This window comes from Ammodytes marinus (genome assembly GCF_949987685.1).
Source record: "Ammodytes marinus genome assembly, chromosome: 4".
Classification (NCBI taxonomy): Eukaryota; Metazoa; Chordata; class Actinopteri; order Uranoscopiformes; family Ammodytidae; genus Ammodytes; species Ammodytes marinus.
In genome coordinates, this window is record NC_137233.1 from 24,214,811 (window position 1) to 24,233,385 (window position 18,575).

The window sequence follows — 18,575 nt, forward strand, 5'->3', positions numbered from 1 at the left end:
GAGAGGACACTGAAGTATAGCATTGGCCTGTGCTCTCTATTGACACAAGCCTGTCTGCCTGACAGCTCTTCTCCACGCAGACCTCCAGTACTCTTCACATCACATGCAGCCTGTGACTGTGAGAGCAGATTGTTCAGCTCTGCTCTGTCTGCCTCAGACCGGTTTGAGATGACCAAGACTGGCTAAGGCAGCCCGGGGTGCCGTCACCCTCTTCTTGCCAGTATGAACCTTTGTCTGTATTGTATTTCTGCGACAGTGAAGTTCTTCCAGACTAAAGGCAACATGTCCATAGATGTGGTGTATTTTGTGTCGTGGCACACCACAAAATTACAGGGTTTATCTAATAGCAAACCTCAGGCTCGGCATGTGCTCTACTTATTCTTCTGCACATATTGAGTTGCAGTCTTATCATACTCACAACACCTCCCATCTATGATATTTACATGAAACTTGACTGCTGAGACATTTAAACAGCATGGAAGCAAGAAGCCTGTGGTTTCTTTCTTTAAGAATGATTAAAAAGCCACTGACCTTGTCTACAAGCAACACAGAAATATGAAAGAAGACACAGATGTAGTACAAACCCCAGTCTTTAATTTCTCTCCCAACATATACATTCAAGACCGTGGGCGACTGTGGCTTGGGTGGTAGAGCGGTTCGGGCAATGATCGGAGGGTTGGCGGTTCGATCCCCGACCTGCCACTTGTGTCCTTGGGCAAGACACTTCACCAACCTTGCCGTGTGTGAATGTGTATGACTGCTGTATGTTTGAGGTGGTGATCGGAGGGGCTGTCGGCGTGAATTGGCAGCCACGATTCCGTCAGTCTGCCCCAGGGCAGCTGTGGTTACTAACGTAGCTCACCACCACCAGTATGACAGTGTGAATGAATGATATCTGGAACCCTGTAAAGCACTTTGAGTGCGAGAAAAGCGCTAAATAAATCCAACCCATTATCATTAAGATAGGGGTAACCCAACATTTCAGACAACAATATCAATTCATATCCTTATTGTAACATTAACAACATGGAATGTAGTAGGGGAGAGTGGGGTGAGATGTGCCACTTTTTACCTTTAAAGTGAGGCCTTGACAGTAAAGTCTCCAACTCAAATTTGTACATATATTTCAGGATGTTGTACATCCCTGGCAATAAAAACTTTGGATCTGGAATAAACTGTTGAAGAAATATAGCTTTAGGAAAAAAAGTTGTCTTGTGGCACAACTTGCCCCCGGTGTGGTGTAAGTTGTGCCGTTGGAGAGAATACCATTGGGTAAATTGTGCCATTGATATATATATACTGTATATATATCTCATAAACTGTAATGCAAGACAAATCCATTAGACAATCACTTATTTAAGGTTTATTTAAAGTAAATAAAGTAAATATTTTACAAAGATTGAAGGACAATTTTCTTAAACAAGGCCTAGCAGATCTAATGGTTTTACCTGCAAAGCTCATAATGACCAAGTCACCATCATCATCTTTCTTTTGGTGACCAGCGTATACAGCCATGCCACTGGCACAACTCTCAGAAATTTACTTTGCACTAGCTGCTACGCCCTTGTAGAACCAACTGCCACCTGGCATATGCGATTCCCCCTTTCTGCCTTTAAATCAAGGCTCAAAACCCATCTGTACACCCTGGTTTTTCCTCCCCATTAACTATCTTACCTCTGCAATACTATCTTTGTTTATATGTGGATGTCTGGGCTTTATGTCTTTTATTTTTTACCTACTGAATGCACTATGTACAGCACTTTGGACAGTGCAAACTGTTATAAATGTGCTTTTATAAATAAATTTTACTTACTTACTCACTAATGGCGCTTTTCCACCGCACATGTAGCTCGACTCGACTCAACTCGACTCGACTCAACTTGGTTTGATAGCAGCACGGGTCGTTTTCCACCGCAAATAGTACCTGCTGAACGTGGGCGGGGTCGTCGTAAGGGGCTGAAAGCCTACTCCGGAGCAAAGTAGCGAAGCAGAAATTACGAGCAGTTGTTGCACTATTAACTGAACAAACCGCCAAAAACACGGATGAAAAATGTTTAAGAAATACCCCCCTTGTATCTGTTTGCTAAAAGAAGTAGAAGAATATTGCTACGGGCCATTAAAAGGGATGGTTGTTGTCCCGATGTGTGACTCTGCCACACAGTCAGCTGTAGGGATGCGTCACGTACATCCCTATGTACGTAAACACGGGCATGATAAAGTTGACTGTTTAGTGCTTGTTTCAGGATACGTGTTTTCAAATGCAAGCCGTGTCTCAGCCTGAATATTTTATTGAGGTAATCAGTTCAGTCCGAGGCTTGTAATGTAATCGCTCGCTATCATGTCTGTCCCAGCTGGCTACTATTTAGCCTAGCTGCTAGCTGCCCTACATGTCTCCTCTCGTATGTAAGTAACTTCCCCAACAACCAACACTGGGTGAGCTTAGCGAATATATGGAAAATAAATTCGGATCTGTGATGCAAATCAAATGAAAGAGAGCCAGAGAAGGCTGCACGCGGCGTAAATACACTCAAAAGTCCCGGAGAGTTGGGGAGAATAAACAACAGAATGAAGCCGGTAGTCTCTGGCCACTGATTGGCCAGACAATAGTCTCTGGCCAATCAGTGGCCGGCCGTCTGCCGACGTCACCTTTTAGCATCGGCTCAGCTCGCTTGGAACCTAGAGCGAGGCGATACCAAAAAAGCAGCCGCTACCAGGTACCAGGTACCATGAAATTGCGGTGGAAACGCCAAAAATGCGAGTTGAGTCGAGTCGAGTTGAGCTGATACCATGCGGTGGAAAAGCGCCATTATAACTCACCCCAGGCCCTCTGGTACAAATCACACCAACCCCAGAATTTTGGATAATAAGCATGATGCAGCAGTTTAGGGCTGACTATATAGACACAAAGTGTAGCATACTAAAGCACTCAAACATGTGTCAAATGTTTTCAAACGTGTCTATAATTGTTCAGATAATCAAAAACCCTTGATCATGGAAATTTTATTTTGAAAGGCATGAGCTTAAATGTGCTTATATCTTATTCCATGTGTCTCCCTTATTTACAGGATGAGTTAAATGGATGGCTCTTCTTAAATATGTGGTCACATTTCCAATTTTTTCTATGGTTTTCTAGAAAAAAGGGGTGGCACAACTTCCCCACCGGCACAACTCAGGCCACTCTCCCCTACTCTCCATTCACATTCTTTTTTGAACCTCTAGTTTATTTTATGAAACATGTCAAATAAAGAAATAACTCTATACATCTGTCTCTGATAAGTCTAGGAATATAGTCTCTTTGAGTGGAGATGAACAGGGAAGGAAGGATGGCAGAATGAACAGGCAAAAGAGAAGTATGGAGGGCGTGAGCTCACTACCTCTCCTCCCGTGGATGCTGTCCTCGTACCCATTCAACTCCCAGCTCTCTCACATAGCCCTGTCTCGGTGGAAACACACACGCTTGTTCATGTGTGTGCAAAGATGCAGACACTTTCTTTGGAATCAGAAACAAGAAAACATTTCTATACTGTCTCAACACCTCAAACTGCTTTTATCTGCTCCCTGGCCTTTAGTCCTTTGCGGTGAACTGGGGTTAAACAGAATGATGACGATGGGTAAATCACTGCATCAGTCACACAAGATGGCTTCCTCTACTACAGTATGTTACGTGCAGATCTGTTTCAATATCCCGAAAAGACAGACGGACACAAGAACATCGAGAAGCACCAATTGGCCAAAAAAAACAGGAACGGCGTCCAATGAGAAGGCCAGCTACAACAGTAGAAATGTCTCTCCACGCTTCCATAGTCCAAGTCCTCTCATCTCCTCAGTCTTCACAGTGTGTGCTGCTGTTCTCTAGCTCGGAAATGATGGTGATCAAGTTCTGGAGACCAAAGATGTAGCCTCTGTCCAGGCCCTCGTACACCACGTTTTCCCCCTGGTAATGTCTGCAGGTGGTATGGGCAAAGTCTATCATCCTTACATCTACCATCGGGCTGCGGGGGCCTGAGCGGGACACGCGAGCCGGGTGGACACCTGAACTCACACCACTGCAGCTGCTGCTACTTTCGCTAGGCTTGGAGGGGCTGTGAGGAAAACCAAGCACACCTGCTACGTCACCCACCTCGTCCCCGTGCTCAATGTCTGGTTGAGCTTCCACCTCCTCATCCTCTTCTTCTCCTTCATCATCGGAGAGGCCGTCCTCGGTGTGTTGGCTCGTGTGTTTTTGGGGGGGGGCTCCGTCGTAAATGATGAGCAGGGAGCTGGCGTAGAAGCGGTAGGATTCACAGGCTCCCAGGGCAGCTTGCATTTCTCTGAGCCGACACAGAACCGGGGACAAGAGTTCCTGGCGTAAGCGCCGTCCTGTGTGGAAGAACTGAAACAAAACCTCCTTGAAGTCCGCCATGGTCAGCCGGCGGCCTTGGATCTTCGTCATGAACATCAGCTTGCCCGTGTCAGACCTGTACAACTGAAAGGGATGGAGACACATTGAGAAGTTGGAAAAGTTGAGCAGTAACTGGTTACTACTTCTACACCCAAGATCTGTTTGACTTTATTATTAAAGATTTAAAATTTGCCTACAACTCTGTTTCATCTGAACTGATCTTTGCCAGCAAAGGAGTTTCTGTGTCAATATACAGTTAAAGCCACTACGAGTAACATGGCACGTTAGCGTAGTAGCGGTAGTATTTTTACGACGCCCGCTGTCGCAAAGCTGTTTTCTAGCTCGTGCCAGGCGTGCAAGTTTGAACTGAGAAGGGTGCAATATAGTGCATGTCCATGTGTTGAAAGTGTGAGGACTCTTTTCGGCTCCGTGAGAGTAGTTTTGACACTGCATCAACGAATGCCAGTCAGTGCTACATACACCTGATCGCAATGAGTTGATGCAGCAGCGTCACCTAACTACTCTCTCTCACGGAGCTGAAAGATTACGTGTCCTCACAGAAAGCAAATGAACGAGAGACAGCAGTTAGTATGGATCACGATGAGGTAATGTGTTTGTGTTGTTGATGTAAATAATGACTATTTCAGATAATGGTTATCTGATGATGGTGAAGCAAAGCAAACTTTGTGTTAGTACCAGCCGCTCATTCATTTAGGAGTAAACACTGCAGTCTAGTTTCGCTCTCGTGAAATTGTATACACGTTGCTTGGCAACGCCCTCGTCCCGCCCGTAGCCTATATCACTCTCCCTTTTAGCTTTTCTTCATTGCATTATCTTTTTTTTCTTTGATGGTTCAGCCCCGTTATCAGTCATTATGACGACAAATAACTGTCTCAAACAAGGCTCCCGCTCCCCTTCCCTCACCTGGAGGGATAGGCTTCTCAAATCGCGTTGCAGCGCCACACTGAAATCTGCGACCAATACTGATATGTGACCAGACCAAAAGCAGTAATAAAAACTATATAAAAACGTCTTTCTTTGCACTGATGGTCTCTGGTTTGCTGTTAAAGGTAATTTATGATTATCAGAGGAAACATGAGGCTGTTTAAAAGATATTTAAATGTTACTCGTAGCCGCTTTAAATGTACAAATAATGTTTTGTTTTTGTTAGAACTCTTTTCTAGTTTGTAAGTATTCCCAAAAATGTACAGAGCCCCTGTTTTGATTTGATTGAGATAGGTCATAGTCAAAGTCAGAGGAGGTGAACAGATCAATCATCTATTTTTCTCAAACATTTAAGGGTGGTTGGACACCTTCACATATTTAACGACTAAACTCCAACTTTCACTGCCATTTTGTTTCAGGGTAGATTGTAGTCAAGATATAACAAGAATATTTTGTATGATATAATGTGTTAATCGAACTATAGAGGTGCTGTTAGGTTAATTGTGTAACTGTTCGAAAGAGCCAGGCTAGCTGTTTTCCCCAGTTTCCAGTCTTTGTGCTGCTAAGCTATGATAACCAGCTGCTGGCTGTAGCCTTATATTTAAAAAAAAAAGATGTGAGAATTCTATAGATCTCCTTAACTAACTTTCAGAAAGAAATTTAAAAAGTGGATATTTCTCCAAATGTCCAACTTTTCCCCTAAGACAGAGCTATGAACATTGAGGCCCACCTGCATGCCTGCGAGGCAGACTCCTAACGACGAGGCCGTGCTCTCCATGCACTTGCGCATCTTCTCGGTCTTCTTCTCCTCCGGGTCGTCATCCCCATGTATCCGTGTGCCCATTTTCAGGTCCAGCACACACGGCATTGTGTGCCGCCATGTCAGGTTCTCCAGCAGGATGAATTCTGGGAAACTGAGTCAAGGAAGCCAGAGTCGAAAAACACAATGTGTTCTTCTACTACACGTATCAGCTTACAACTTGTACAACATAAGTGCTTGACAAGGTTAGATAAAAACATGTGGATCAAAGTTTTTCCTTCACTGCATTTGTCTTAATGCTATTCATAGGCACAGGTACAGTAGGTCAGAGCAATATCAAGTTACCAATGCTTTGGAGGGGCAAAACCACAGGACAGAGACATTCATAGCTAGGCATTAGATTAGATAACGGGCCTCAGGTACATGCTGGAGCGAATGATTATCATGTATACATTTCAACTGCATGCAAATAGGCAGGTAGGGTGTCCTTGTGGCTCAGCTGGCCAGGATACATGCTGTGTCCCTCTGGCCTTGAACTTTTAAACAATTAAAGCTGCTTCTACCCACTGTGATATATTGAAAGTTTGCAGAAAAGGAATCTGAAAATAACAAGACAAGTGTGGTCCTCAGTTGGTGAAAGGATACTGTACTGGTTGCGCTGCTTGGCATTCTCCTTCATCTTCTGCAGTTGAATCTGTTGACACTTGAGGCTCCAGGGGTTGCGTTTGAGCTGCGGCACAGCGTTACTGTGACTGTGCTCCAGTCTGTAGTAGAGCACCTCGGCCTGCTGCAGCCATTCCAGCTCCACATCCTCCTGCAGCTCAGGAATACTGGATGCAGAGAGAGGGAGAGAGGGCAACGTTAGTTTAAGGCACAACAAATGTATGTAATTGGGTAGTAAAGCATAAAACAAGGACACAGATGAAAAAGCATTTTTAACATAGAGGCCAGGGAATTACAATTAACAAGTAGCCTTTTGGCTATTTCTGGCATTTTTAACCCATATAAAATACATGGGTCAATGGGTTTTATTGATTTGCTTCTTAAATGTATTGAATTTAAATAAATACTTATTATTATTATTAAATTTAAATATACTGTATGTACTGGATATTAAGAAGGACCCAATGGAGGAGTGTCTTTCACTCACTATCATCCATCCCAAAAAAAAATCTAAATCCTCATAGTGTATATTTTGCCATCAAGCAGTATCATCCTTCCAGTTCTACTGATTCTGTGTAGAAGCACGGACATGCAGTTATGTCACTCTGTTTTGCCTTAGGTTGTTTGTGTAAGTCCATGCCTGCGTCATTGAGTGGAGTGTGTGTCTTCAGAGTACGGCTTTCCATTGAAAACAAAAGATTACTTTAAATATATCATGGTTGGGTATTGGGTAACAGTTCCTAAGTTGGTCAATGCATTTCAAATTGAAATCATGAGTCTTGATATATAATTTAAGTGTGTGAAAGTGACTCGCTTTTCCCCCGCATGTTGATGCAACAACTACATCCACTCCTTTATCATGAGTAACAAGGCCCTCAGTGTACGGTTGTATCAAAAAGGAATTATTTTCTTCAGCTTACCTCTTGTCCTTTTCTTTTCGAGAGTGGTGGCCCCGTCCGTCTTTGCTGTCATTTTCGTTGTCCACGAGCAGCGAGGATGCTGTGGTTTTTCCCCACTTGAGAATCTCCCTTTCGGCCTTGAATTCGGCAGAGGGGTCCTTATTCACCAGATCTGCTGCTGGGTCGCTCTGGAGGGGGTTAGCGAAAAGGCAAATGTTCCCTTCTTCATTCTCCTCAAAGCTCACAGACACCACACCTGAGAGTGGGACATAGAGTGAGAGTGAGGACAGATAGATGTCGGTTTGTCATCTGTGTCATTAAGCATTGGCTAAACTATGTCTCTCAAGTAGAATCAAAGCACAACAAAACTGACATAATAACACATGCTCTGAAGTGCTAAGAATCTCTTATCCCCATCTTGTGTTTTTTTTAGCAGCTACACTTACACATTAGTTTCTACAAGATATCTGTTTCAATAATACTAGAAATAAACCATGACAGACAAAAAAAGGATTGGACGGGTATACTGAGCTTTCAGGACAACACTGAAAAAGGACAGGATGAAAGAACAATCAATCAATATCCATGTGCAGTCATTGGGTTTTAATTGTTTAACCCAAAAAGCTGAAAAGCATATTGCACCCTAGAGAAAACACCAGCCCAACACACAAACGACACAAGGCTGCGAAATTCATCTCAGTTCTGTTTATTACCAAAACATTTATCTCACACAGAATAATGAGCAATATACAGTACATGTATAGCATACCACATAGCATCACTGCACACATACACACAACAAAGGTATGCCATTCAATAGGCTTCAGTTAAAGACAAATAAGACCTCAAATTATTGTCAGTGTGACAACAATGGTCCAATAAAACTCCCAAAGCCTATGTATAAACAGACCTATTAGTGTTAGAGACGTACAAAAAGAATGGGTGTTAATAAAAAAAGAGGTGAAAATGCTTTATTCGAAAATAAATTCTGTTGCCACAAAATCAAAATATTAATAGCACACCATAGGAAAGAGAAAATAGAAGATATAAGACTGTGTTATGTATGATGTTGTGAGGACAGAAAACCTTGAGCTTGTTGAAATATGTGAGAGATGTAAAGGTATGCTCAGTGAGAGTTGACACGTTGAACCAGTCCAACATTCTCTGTTTGCATATAAATACTAAAACTTCAAGTTTAGAAATCCTAAAAAGGGTGTGGTGACTTCACCAGGTTTGTGGTTCAGTACAGTGCTACGTATGTTGACAACACCTTTTCTGGATCTGAGCAAAAAATGATCTTACTTTGCACCCTGCTGGCTGTGTCAGTACAGCCGCCTACCAATAGCACATCACAAAAGGGTGGACTGTTTTTAGGAGGCTCACATGCATTTCTAGCTGCAGCACTCCCCTGTGGCTCAATTTGGTACATGCTGCTGGCTGGCATCCAGAAAACAACATTGGAGCACGGGCAGGGAGCTATGTTTACTAACAAATCTCAATATTTCAATTTTACACACATCCTGCAAAAGTGCAAGGCACGTTTGCAAAACATAAATTTCCGCCCTGACTTGCACACTGCACACAGAACAGTGACACAGAGAAAGAGACATGCATAACAACACAGCAAAACACAACAGCCACAACACAGGTTAGAAAAAGGCTTGTTTGCATTACCTCTATACTGGGGGGTAAACTTCCTCATTTCCGCAGGCAGACTCTTGTAGAACTGATGTTCGCGGGGGACGAGGGGCTTGCAGATGGTCTGCTCCCCCAGGCGCAGGACACAGCTATGTCCCGCCACCTGGTGAAAGAAGGGCTCAAGCAGCACCCCTTTCTCTGTGTAACATTGCTGATGCTGCAGCTGATTCTGCTGCTGCATCTGTTCTACATCTAAGGCCTTCTGGACCTGAGCATCCACAGCCGGACCCATCCTCCTCTGGCCCTGACCACACTGCCGTGGGCATTAGCCTCCTCACGAACGCACACACAATGCGGTGGGGGCCCTATCTGTCAGGGACACCAAACACTCACTCACACACACTGCAGATCCGGAGGAGTAGACGAGGTATCTTGCATTAAGGTGGCAGGTTTTTGTGATTCCCTTGACGCCTTCAGGAGCTGTTGTTTTGACGATGAGGGATTCTAGTGGTCAAAAACACAGGACAGGAAGGGGGAAGTGGAAGTTAAAAAAGAGAAAAAGCCTACATTTAGTGATTATTTAATTCCCTTTTAAACTCATTTACTGGAAACGGTCCTGTCCTGGAAACGTTGAGGTTTAGACTAGCGCTTAAGCGTCAGATAAAGCAAACAGAGACGGATCGTGCGGAGACAGATCCTGGTCGTGCCTCAACTGCAGGCTGAGCTCTCTGACAGCTGAAATAGCTGGCTCGCCACTGGTAGAGCTCTCACAAGCCAGACAATCGGCCCTCCCACCTAACGAAAAATCCACCAATCAGTAGCCACCAAAGCAAGTTGTTGGGCGGTAACCCTTTGAGGAAAAAGAGCAAGCAAACAAAGACGGTGGTGGGAGGGGGGAGTCTGGGGGAAGGGAGGGAGAGAGAGAAATAGCAAAGAAGAATCAAAACAAGAAGGGAGGGCCAAGCTGGACCCAGCTGTTTTTCTTTGCGTGTGGCAGCAGTTTAAACGACCTTACATAAGTTGCATGTTTTCCTCATATAAAGTGAGATATAGAAACAAGCAAAACCAAAACACACTGAAAGTAGTCAAGTATAAGCAAAATTACTAACCAACTACACAAATGTAGCAAATAAAGACACCTTCATTTTAATGTTGTCACACAAAGCCGTCTGAAACAACCCTCTCAGCCGCAGGCTCTCTGGCTGTCAGGCACTTTCAAACTATTATTCAAGCTGCTATTACCAGCCAGGAGCAGTTAACAATGTGCGTCGCCTGTCTAGTTGTCAATAGTTATTACTCATATGTTTTTAACAGCATAAACCAGGATTTTACCCTCACATTTCACAAGGAAATAAAAATTGAATTATGTGTCAGTGTTTTGAAAAAAGATTGGGCACACTATTTTCATTGTCTTATTATGTAAAAATAAGAATGTGCGCTGTATTTAAATTTTGCTCTGTGTGAGAAGCAGCCTCCCTCATACACATCGAGTATGATGAGAACAGCTCAGTTCAGGCGTAGCCTACTGGGTCAATGAAAATGTCCATTGGAAATGGGTTTGTCGGTCGGCCTGATGACAGAAACCGTTTCAACTTCCGTACTTACTGCTCCTGCTGGTGGATAAATAAAAGCAATGCGACTGGTTTACCTGCATGGCTTTTGCATTACTGGTTGGCACTGCATTCACAAGTTCACAACATGATCAAAGGGGATCACATACGAACCAAAGCCAGAGCGTGGTCCCAGCAGGATCAGCCAAGGATCAGCCTGGGACCTGTCATGGCCTAGCACGCAAAGTTAGATGGCTACTGTAAGTGGCCCTTATGCCATACTTACTGTAAGCATGTTTTTTCACATTTTGTACAGTCCAATACGAGAGCACATGATCTATTGCAGGGTACGGCATTAGTAATCAGGGTTACGCGCCCCACACACATCCTGCGTCTACCTCTGGAGCGCGTCGCATTACCTTACTGCTGCCTCTCTCGGACTTTTCTCGGACACACATGCAACGTCTCAGCAGCTGCTGCTGCAGCGCTGCTTCTAAAAGCCCTATCTTTCTACATAGAGTTTTCATAGATAATTCCCATTAAAAATGAAGTTCTTTCATGTCATCTATGATGCATATGATTTATATTGAGTCTGGACAGTAATCCGTGCGCCCCATTGCCATTTTTTTTCTTTTTTTTGCCATATTTTCGCTTGTTGGAAGTTTTATTTTGAAGGGGACACACCAGGAAATGGTGAAACTACAGCGAAAGCTGCCAGTATGAAGTCAATACCCGTTCAACAGGCCCTCGTTCACTTTCCCTAGGCACTTGCCCTCGGGGGAATCCCCGCTGCCATCTTAAGTGTCGTTCCAATAGTCTGGAAACTGAAGTGAACTTCGTGAGATAGACCCTCGGAGGGCTGAGTGATCAAGTCAACATGGATGGTCACTCCGAGGTGGATATCACCCACAGTGCATTGCAGTTCGTCTTCTTCTTCTTCTCCTTTTATTTTCCGGTAGACTGTATGCTTTTAGGGACATCGCGGCCACCCGCAGGACAAATATATATATATAAATATATTCCAAAACGCCTCAATTAGGCTATCCTATTTCCATACGAACAATCCAGTGAATGTATTGCAGTTTACACATTGCTGCTATAACACCGATGGCTGCCAATTAGAGGACTATTTAAAACAAATGTTTTTGGTTGAAAGTATAAATAAGAAAATATGTCGGAGCAAACTATTTACATGTGTAAGTAACAATATCTTGATAATCTGAGTTACCGTGTCGAAATTTAATGTTTGTTATGCTATGGAAATGGCTTTCTGCAACATAGGCTACTTTAGCAGAATGTTATAATTCTGTATTATTTGCATTCAGATTTACCTATGTAACTGACGGTCCATTGCGACTACAAGGGCAAGTGGGCAAGTGGGTTCCATTTAAATCCTCCGCTCCTCCCCCGCCCAGTTTCCCTCCGCTCTCCAAGTTCCCTCCGTGCAACGTATGCTGTTACGTCATGCCAAGGGCTGAGGGTAAATGAACAAGGGGAAGTGCAACTACTATTGGAATGCAGGGACTATGACTCTCAGCAGAGTATTTCAAAAATCACTTTACTGATTTATACGGGAGAGAGAGGGGGTGTGGTCGGGGAAGAAGAAGGCCGTAGACACAGATAGAGCAACGGAAAACTGTTGCGCTCATCATGATCTTTTTTATTTCTTCACTATATTGGATCTCTATATGTGTCATTTATCCAAAAATGAAATGCCAGAACTAATTGAAAATTAGGTTTTAAATCCCTCGGATTTTGATTGCACAATTAAATCGTGAAATAAAGGGATTATTCGCGTATACGACTGAGGGATGTTTTATTTTGAAATAAACACACCGGGTAAACGTGTAACTAGAGTGAATGCTGCTGGTATGACTGTCAGCAGAGTATTTCTCTATCAGTTAAAGCACAGAGACGCGAGAGAGACGCGCTGCTCTCAGAAAAAAATAGGCGAGCCTCCTGAGGTGAAGGGGAGCGTCGCTGCAGACGTGCCTCCGACGCGCCTCAGCAGTGCGTCTGAGGTTGGATGTGTGCTCGCTCTACGTTGATTTCACAGTCTGTGACAAAAAGTCAGACGCAGACGCGAGGTAGACGCGCAGTAGAGGTAGGATGTGTGTGGGGCGCGTTATGCCTCGTTTCCACCGAGTAGAGCGGGTCGGATCGGAGCGGTTCGGTCCGGGTAGTTTGGCTTTTCATTTGCCAAAAGTTGGGTAGGGTACGGTTTAAGCGCACCTAACCGCTCTGAGCCGCTCCCGATCTCAGTACTCCTCCGTAGGGGTACTAGCCGCCTGAAAGCGGGCCGAAAATGCATGAGAAGGCGGAGCTACACACTGCCGTCATTTGATTGGTCGAAAGAATCATTTCCGCCATGTGTAGATCTCGGCAAGAGTGAAGAGAGTCTTGTGTTTTGGCGAAAATGTGAGCACAGCTCTGTTTATTGTGTGGTGTTTTTCCTCGTCAATAAATTAATCAGTTGGTTACACTGTGTCCCATAGTCACGTAGCTGCCGCAGCCAGCACTGTTTGTTCGCTCACTGTCTCTATGAGTTGCGCCGAGCGGTCTCTGTGTGTTTACGCCATAGATAGTAGTAAAATACACGCTCACAACAACACGGGGGGAATAAATAAAGAAGCGGCTGGTTTGAATCATTTCCGCCGTTTGTAGTCACCTCGGCTAGAGTGAAGAGAGTTTTGGCGAAAATGTGAGCGCGGCACTGTTTATTGTGTGGTGTTTTTCCTCGTCATTAAATGAATCAGTTGGCTACACTGTGTCCCACTGCTACGATGTCACGTAGCTGCTGCAGCCAGCGCTGCTCGCTCACTGTCTCTATCAGTTGCACCGAGCCGTCTCTGTGCTCACAACACGGGGGGAATAAATAAAGAAGCGGCTGGTTTGACCAAGCAAAAACGAGAGACCGCTGGCTTGACCACAGTTCCACAGCCCGATAGTTTGACCCACTTTCTGGCGGCGGCTATCGCAGTCCAGCCTAAACCCCGCCCTACCAGTAAGGGTAGGGTCGGCGGTGGAAACAACACCGAGATTCTTAAAAGTGAGCTGTCCCGCTCTGAGCCGCTCCGATCCGACCCGCTCTACTCGGTGGAAACGAGGCATTAGTCTTTGCTACAGTGACTATCTCCCTCCTTTGACTCCTTCTTTGACACCTACTTCCTTTCGCCTCTCTCCTTTAAAACATTGACGTCCTTTATGGCAAAGAAGGCGTTCCAGTTATGAATGAGATGTAGAGATCTTTGAAGTGATGTTATTCGAGTGCCACTCCCAGCAGCACTATTGTTGCAAATTCCCAGCAGCACTATTGTTATCATGATGAAATGGAATCCAGTATCAAAGGAGAAAACCCAGTCCGACTGGTCCTGGGTTTCATATTTTACACTGCATGTATAAATATTAGGGGTGGGAATCTCTTGGCACCTCACGATTCGATTCGATTCCGATTCAGAGGTCAACGATTCGATTCAAAATCGATTTTCAATGCATCTCAATGCAAAACATTTATGTACATAACCATGTGTGAATTTCAAAAATATATTTATATGCACATCTGAGTTTGCTACTCGGAGTTTGCTAATCACTTCCTACTTTTGTGATGATCATTAAAGACAATCAACAGATGAATTGCCTTCTCTAATATTGTATTAAGAGAAAAATATGACTTTCTATGACCAGTGCAATAATCAATGCAGCTTGCATTTCAACACAATATGGAAGTATGTAAAAACTAAACCGATTCAGTTTTATTTTATTTCTAATCTCGTAAATCATGTTTCTATAGGATTTCTATTCTATTATTTTCTATGTCATTTCAACACATTGTACAAAAAGTATGGCTTGGAATTCAGCTCTCATACAAAACTCGCACATGTGTGGTGTGCATGCGCAATGGCGCAGGAAGTATTAGTATTTACAAAAAAATAAAATAAAATAAAATAAATATAAAAAAATAAATAAAATCGATTATTAACTTTTCTGAATCGATTCAGAATCGTCCGAGAGAGAATCGATATTAATCGGAAAATCGAGTATACCCTGAGCTAGGGATAGGCATACACAATGAATCTAAAGATGTTCTACACAGGATGTTATAGATGACTTTATCATGACCATCGAATACAAATTGTCTCGTAATGGTTTTATGCCGTCGGCATGAGACAGGCTCTCTGCCTCTCAAAGACTTTGTGCATAGACAACACACTCACTCTGCAGCCCATACAGACTCTCCTGGGCGTGTGTGTGTGTGACCTAGTCTGTGCACGTTGAGGTGTGTTTACTGGAATGTGCAAACAGCGACATGAGAGAGTAAGTGAAGGTTTTTACGAGTTGGGATTTGTTCAGAATACGAATAAGTTCTAATTAGAAGTAACAGAAGATGGAAATGTAAAGGACACATTTTTTCCAGAAAGAAATTTACACTGGATTAATCATCTGGCAGTGGTTTGCCTATAGCCAGGAAGATGTGGAACAATTTGGTTATATGCAAAATATGCAGCAAATCCATTGCCATGTGCAAGTTTGATATAGTTCCAAGAGAAAGCACTAGTAAGTTGTTTCAGGTAATGTAATGTTCATGCAAAACTATGTTGCAGGGACTACTAAAATACTATTACTAGTGTAATGTTACGCAACAAATGGTTAACTTGAGCATTTATGATGTGCTAGATATGCATCATGTATCAGGATATAGGCTAAAATGATTGCAATATTAATTTTAGCCCACATCACCTTGCCCTACTATAGAAGTGTAACAACACTATGCTAGCAAGCAGACTATGTAAATACTAAACTAGGCTACTTTTAGTTTACAGTCCATAGCAAAGGGAAATTCTTACAGACCATAGTGAATCCCATCTCACTCAAACATACCTTATGAGGGATTTATAGAAAGTGAAAGAGCAGGAGATGAAGATGTGGAAACTATAATCCTCATCGCGAAGGACCCTCAAACTTTTTGAAACAGATTTTCGTTGCAGGAAAAATAACATCTGGTTAAGCCAGTCACTCACTGATGTCTCCATTCATGTCATACCACCTTTGAACTGCTCGTGGGGAAAAGAACACACACACACACACACCGATGAGTGCATGTTATTATTACCAGTACAATGTTCATCAGTGTATGGCTGCATGAGTGTGTGTGTGTGTGTGTGTGTGTGTGTGTGTGTGTGTGTGTGTGTGTGTGTGTGTGTGTGTGTGTGTGTGTGTGTGTGTGTGTGTGTGTGTGTGTGTGTGTGTGTGTGCTGTACATTACAGTTGGACACTGGCTGGTTGAGGCAGGGAGTCAGAAAGCCTAGCAATAATCTCTCTAATCTTGCTTCTTGGAACACAAGTGTAAATCAGGCCATGACATACAAGTAGAAAATGACCACCGTCACACTTCAAAACAAATATGTATTGTTGACATACACACAAACCTTAGCTCAGTTGGTGGGGCGTCCCCCCCATGGGCCTCGGCCAGAGCAGCGGACTCGGGTTCGATTCCAGCCCGTGGTCGTTCTCTGTATGTCACTCCCCTCTCTGCCCCATTTCAACTCTGTCTCTACACTGTCGATAAAGCATAAAAATGCAAAAAAAAATCTTAAAAAAAAAAAAAAAACATACACAACAAATGCTATTTGGAGCTCATCTCATTGACTTCTATAAGCTTACAGACCAGCTGTCACATGAAAAAACAATCATGAATGTACAGTATGTAAATCAAGCAAACATGCACATGATTTATAGTATAAGCAATTAACCTCTACATGTGCAGACAAATTTAAGAGGCGCTAATTCAACATGAAAGCCCAAACTGGAAAATGTTTTCAGTGCAGTGGAAATGACATAGTGTAGAGAGCAATGGAAATAAAAAAGAGAGACAGGGAAGTGAAAGCCATGACCTTGAAAGAAATTGCCAGAACATCATGGGGCAGTTAGCAGAGCCTTTCACAGCACAGGTGAGGTGTGTGCCAGTAGCAAACAGAGACACCGGGATAAGCAGCCAACAGGAAGTTGGAATCCAGCCCCTCACAACACAAAAGGCGTTCAGGTCGAGGAACGCCTCCTGACAAGATCACAGCTTTCCATGCCTTGGTAAAAAAAAAACAGGGAGTGCCATTTTTATTCTGTCCAACAAGGTAGCCTATATCAAGATTTGCAAATAGATTTCTTTGGTTTATGTCTTTAAGCCTCATAATTGCAGGTCAGTCAATGACAATTTTAGTTTCTTCTACAACAGCAAGCAAAAGTTGGGCTTAGTTAGGAAACCAATCTGATTCCACACAATTAAACTGAGCTTTTTTTATTGATATTGCTCTTCAAAAATGTCCCTATTAACCCTCTGAGGTCTAGGGGTATTTTCTCCGATTTTACATACTTCTATAAATACCTATTTCAAATGTGCAAGAAGATAAATTATACCAAAGTGTTTTATATGGAAATGTTCAGAAGACATTAGGCCTTTGTTTTCTGATGTCTAAGTCTTAGACCATTGTGTCTATAAATAATCGGCTTAAATGCTGAAAAATTAATTGCGATTTTTGAAAAACCTGGAAATTTGTGTGAAAGAAGAACCTTTAGTCATCCTGTTGAGTTGTTTTGGCTCTTGAAATTGCTTCTCCTAAGCCTTAGCTTCAAAAATGCAGTGGAAATTTTCCAAAACACAGTAGGGGAGTGCACAAAACATGACTAATATAAAATTTGGTCCAGACGCTTTTTGGTAGAAATGTTGTCTCTACTTTCAAAACACATTAGGAAATTAGACTGAATGAAGACTTTGAACCACATATGTTAGAGCCATGGAGAAGATAAGGCTGTTTGCCTTTTGTGCCTTATTTGTTTAATAATATATTTTGCTTTAATTAATAATAATTATTCTTAACTTATTTTTGTTGTACATTGATATCTATTTAGTGGATTAGGTCTTGGCATGTTATTATTTTTTGTCTTTCTCCCACAGGTGGTTACTGTTGTAAAGCGTTGGAAAGTGTGGTAAAACTGTGGTAAATTCGTCGCTTGTGGGCTTCCTGCATGATTATTGTATTATTCGGAGCAGGACGGGAGCTACACTTTCTGACCGTAGCCAGTATATGTTTGTTCAGTATCTTTGAGAATAAATCGACTACTTTTTCATTGTACATCGGCTTTGGATTTACTTTTTTGAGCACGAGTCCAGAAATCACGTCCTGCATAGAGTGGCAAATAGGTTGTCATTACAAAAGTCAGAAAATTGCTCCGCAAGAAAAAGGATTAACCGCGACGCACGAGGAGGATTTGGTGCGCGAGGCTGGGATACATTACGGGATTGGCAACGTAATGGACTCCCCACGGACTTTTGGACGGCCAAACATATGGAACGTAAGCATCACTTGTATTTAAGGGAGCGCATGTGCTTGCTAGAAGAAGGAACTACTCTCTGGACATGTCAGCTAAGTGATTGTGGAGCTATTGGAGCAACTTGAATCACAAGGATTAATTGCATTGAAGAGTGTTTGGCAAAGCAGTTAATATGGAGCCGACTGAAGCTAAGAGGGTATCAAAGCCAACAGCTAAAGCGTAGGAGGAGAAGCTTGAACGGCTTAAAGGAACAAGGAAAGCTAAGTTGACCGATCTTACTAAAAAGAGGAAGGAACTTGATGCTTTAATGGAGGATGATGGCAATTCTAAAAAAGTGAATGAGATAATAGAAGCTGCTTTCACAGACATGTACAAGGAGTTCTGTGACACAAATGAGGCAGTTAAAAACTATT

The 18,575-nt window shown here is 43.0% G+C and overlaps 1 protein-coding gene across 2 annotated transcripts; it reads right to left on the reverse strand.

Annotated features, from left to right (window-relative positions):
- Positions 1 to 613: 613 nt before the first annotated feature.
- LOC307249542 (inositol hexakisphosphate kinase 2-like) lies at positions 614 to 16,376 on the reverse strand. 2 transcript variants are annotated; one of them, XM_080026317.1, is made up of 6 exons: positions 16,263 to 16,376; positions 9,323 to 9,790; positions 7,670 to 7,904; positions 6,732 to 6,916; positions 6,057 to 6,232; positions 614 to 4,465 (listed from the first exon to the last, which is right to left on the reverse strand). In XM_080026317.1, exons 2-6 carry the CDS (start codon positions 9,576 to 9,578, stop codon positions 3,824 to 3,826), a joined length of 1,494 nt encoding a protein of 497 aa, XP_079882443.1. In that variant the 5' UTR covers positions 9,579 to 9,790; positions 16,263 to 16,376; the 3' UTR covers positions 614 to 3,823. The 2 variants fall into 2 exon arrangements, with proteins under 2 accessions (XP_079882443.1, XP_079882442.1); XM_080026316.1 differs by lacking the exon at positions 16,263 to 16,376 and having other exon boundaries at positions 9,323 to 9,994.
- Positions 16,377 to 18,575: the final 2,199 nt, after the last annotated feature.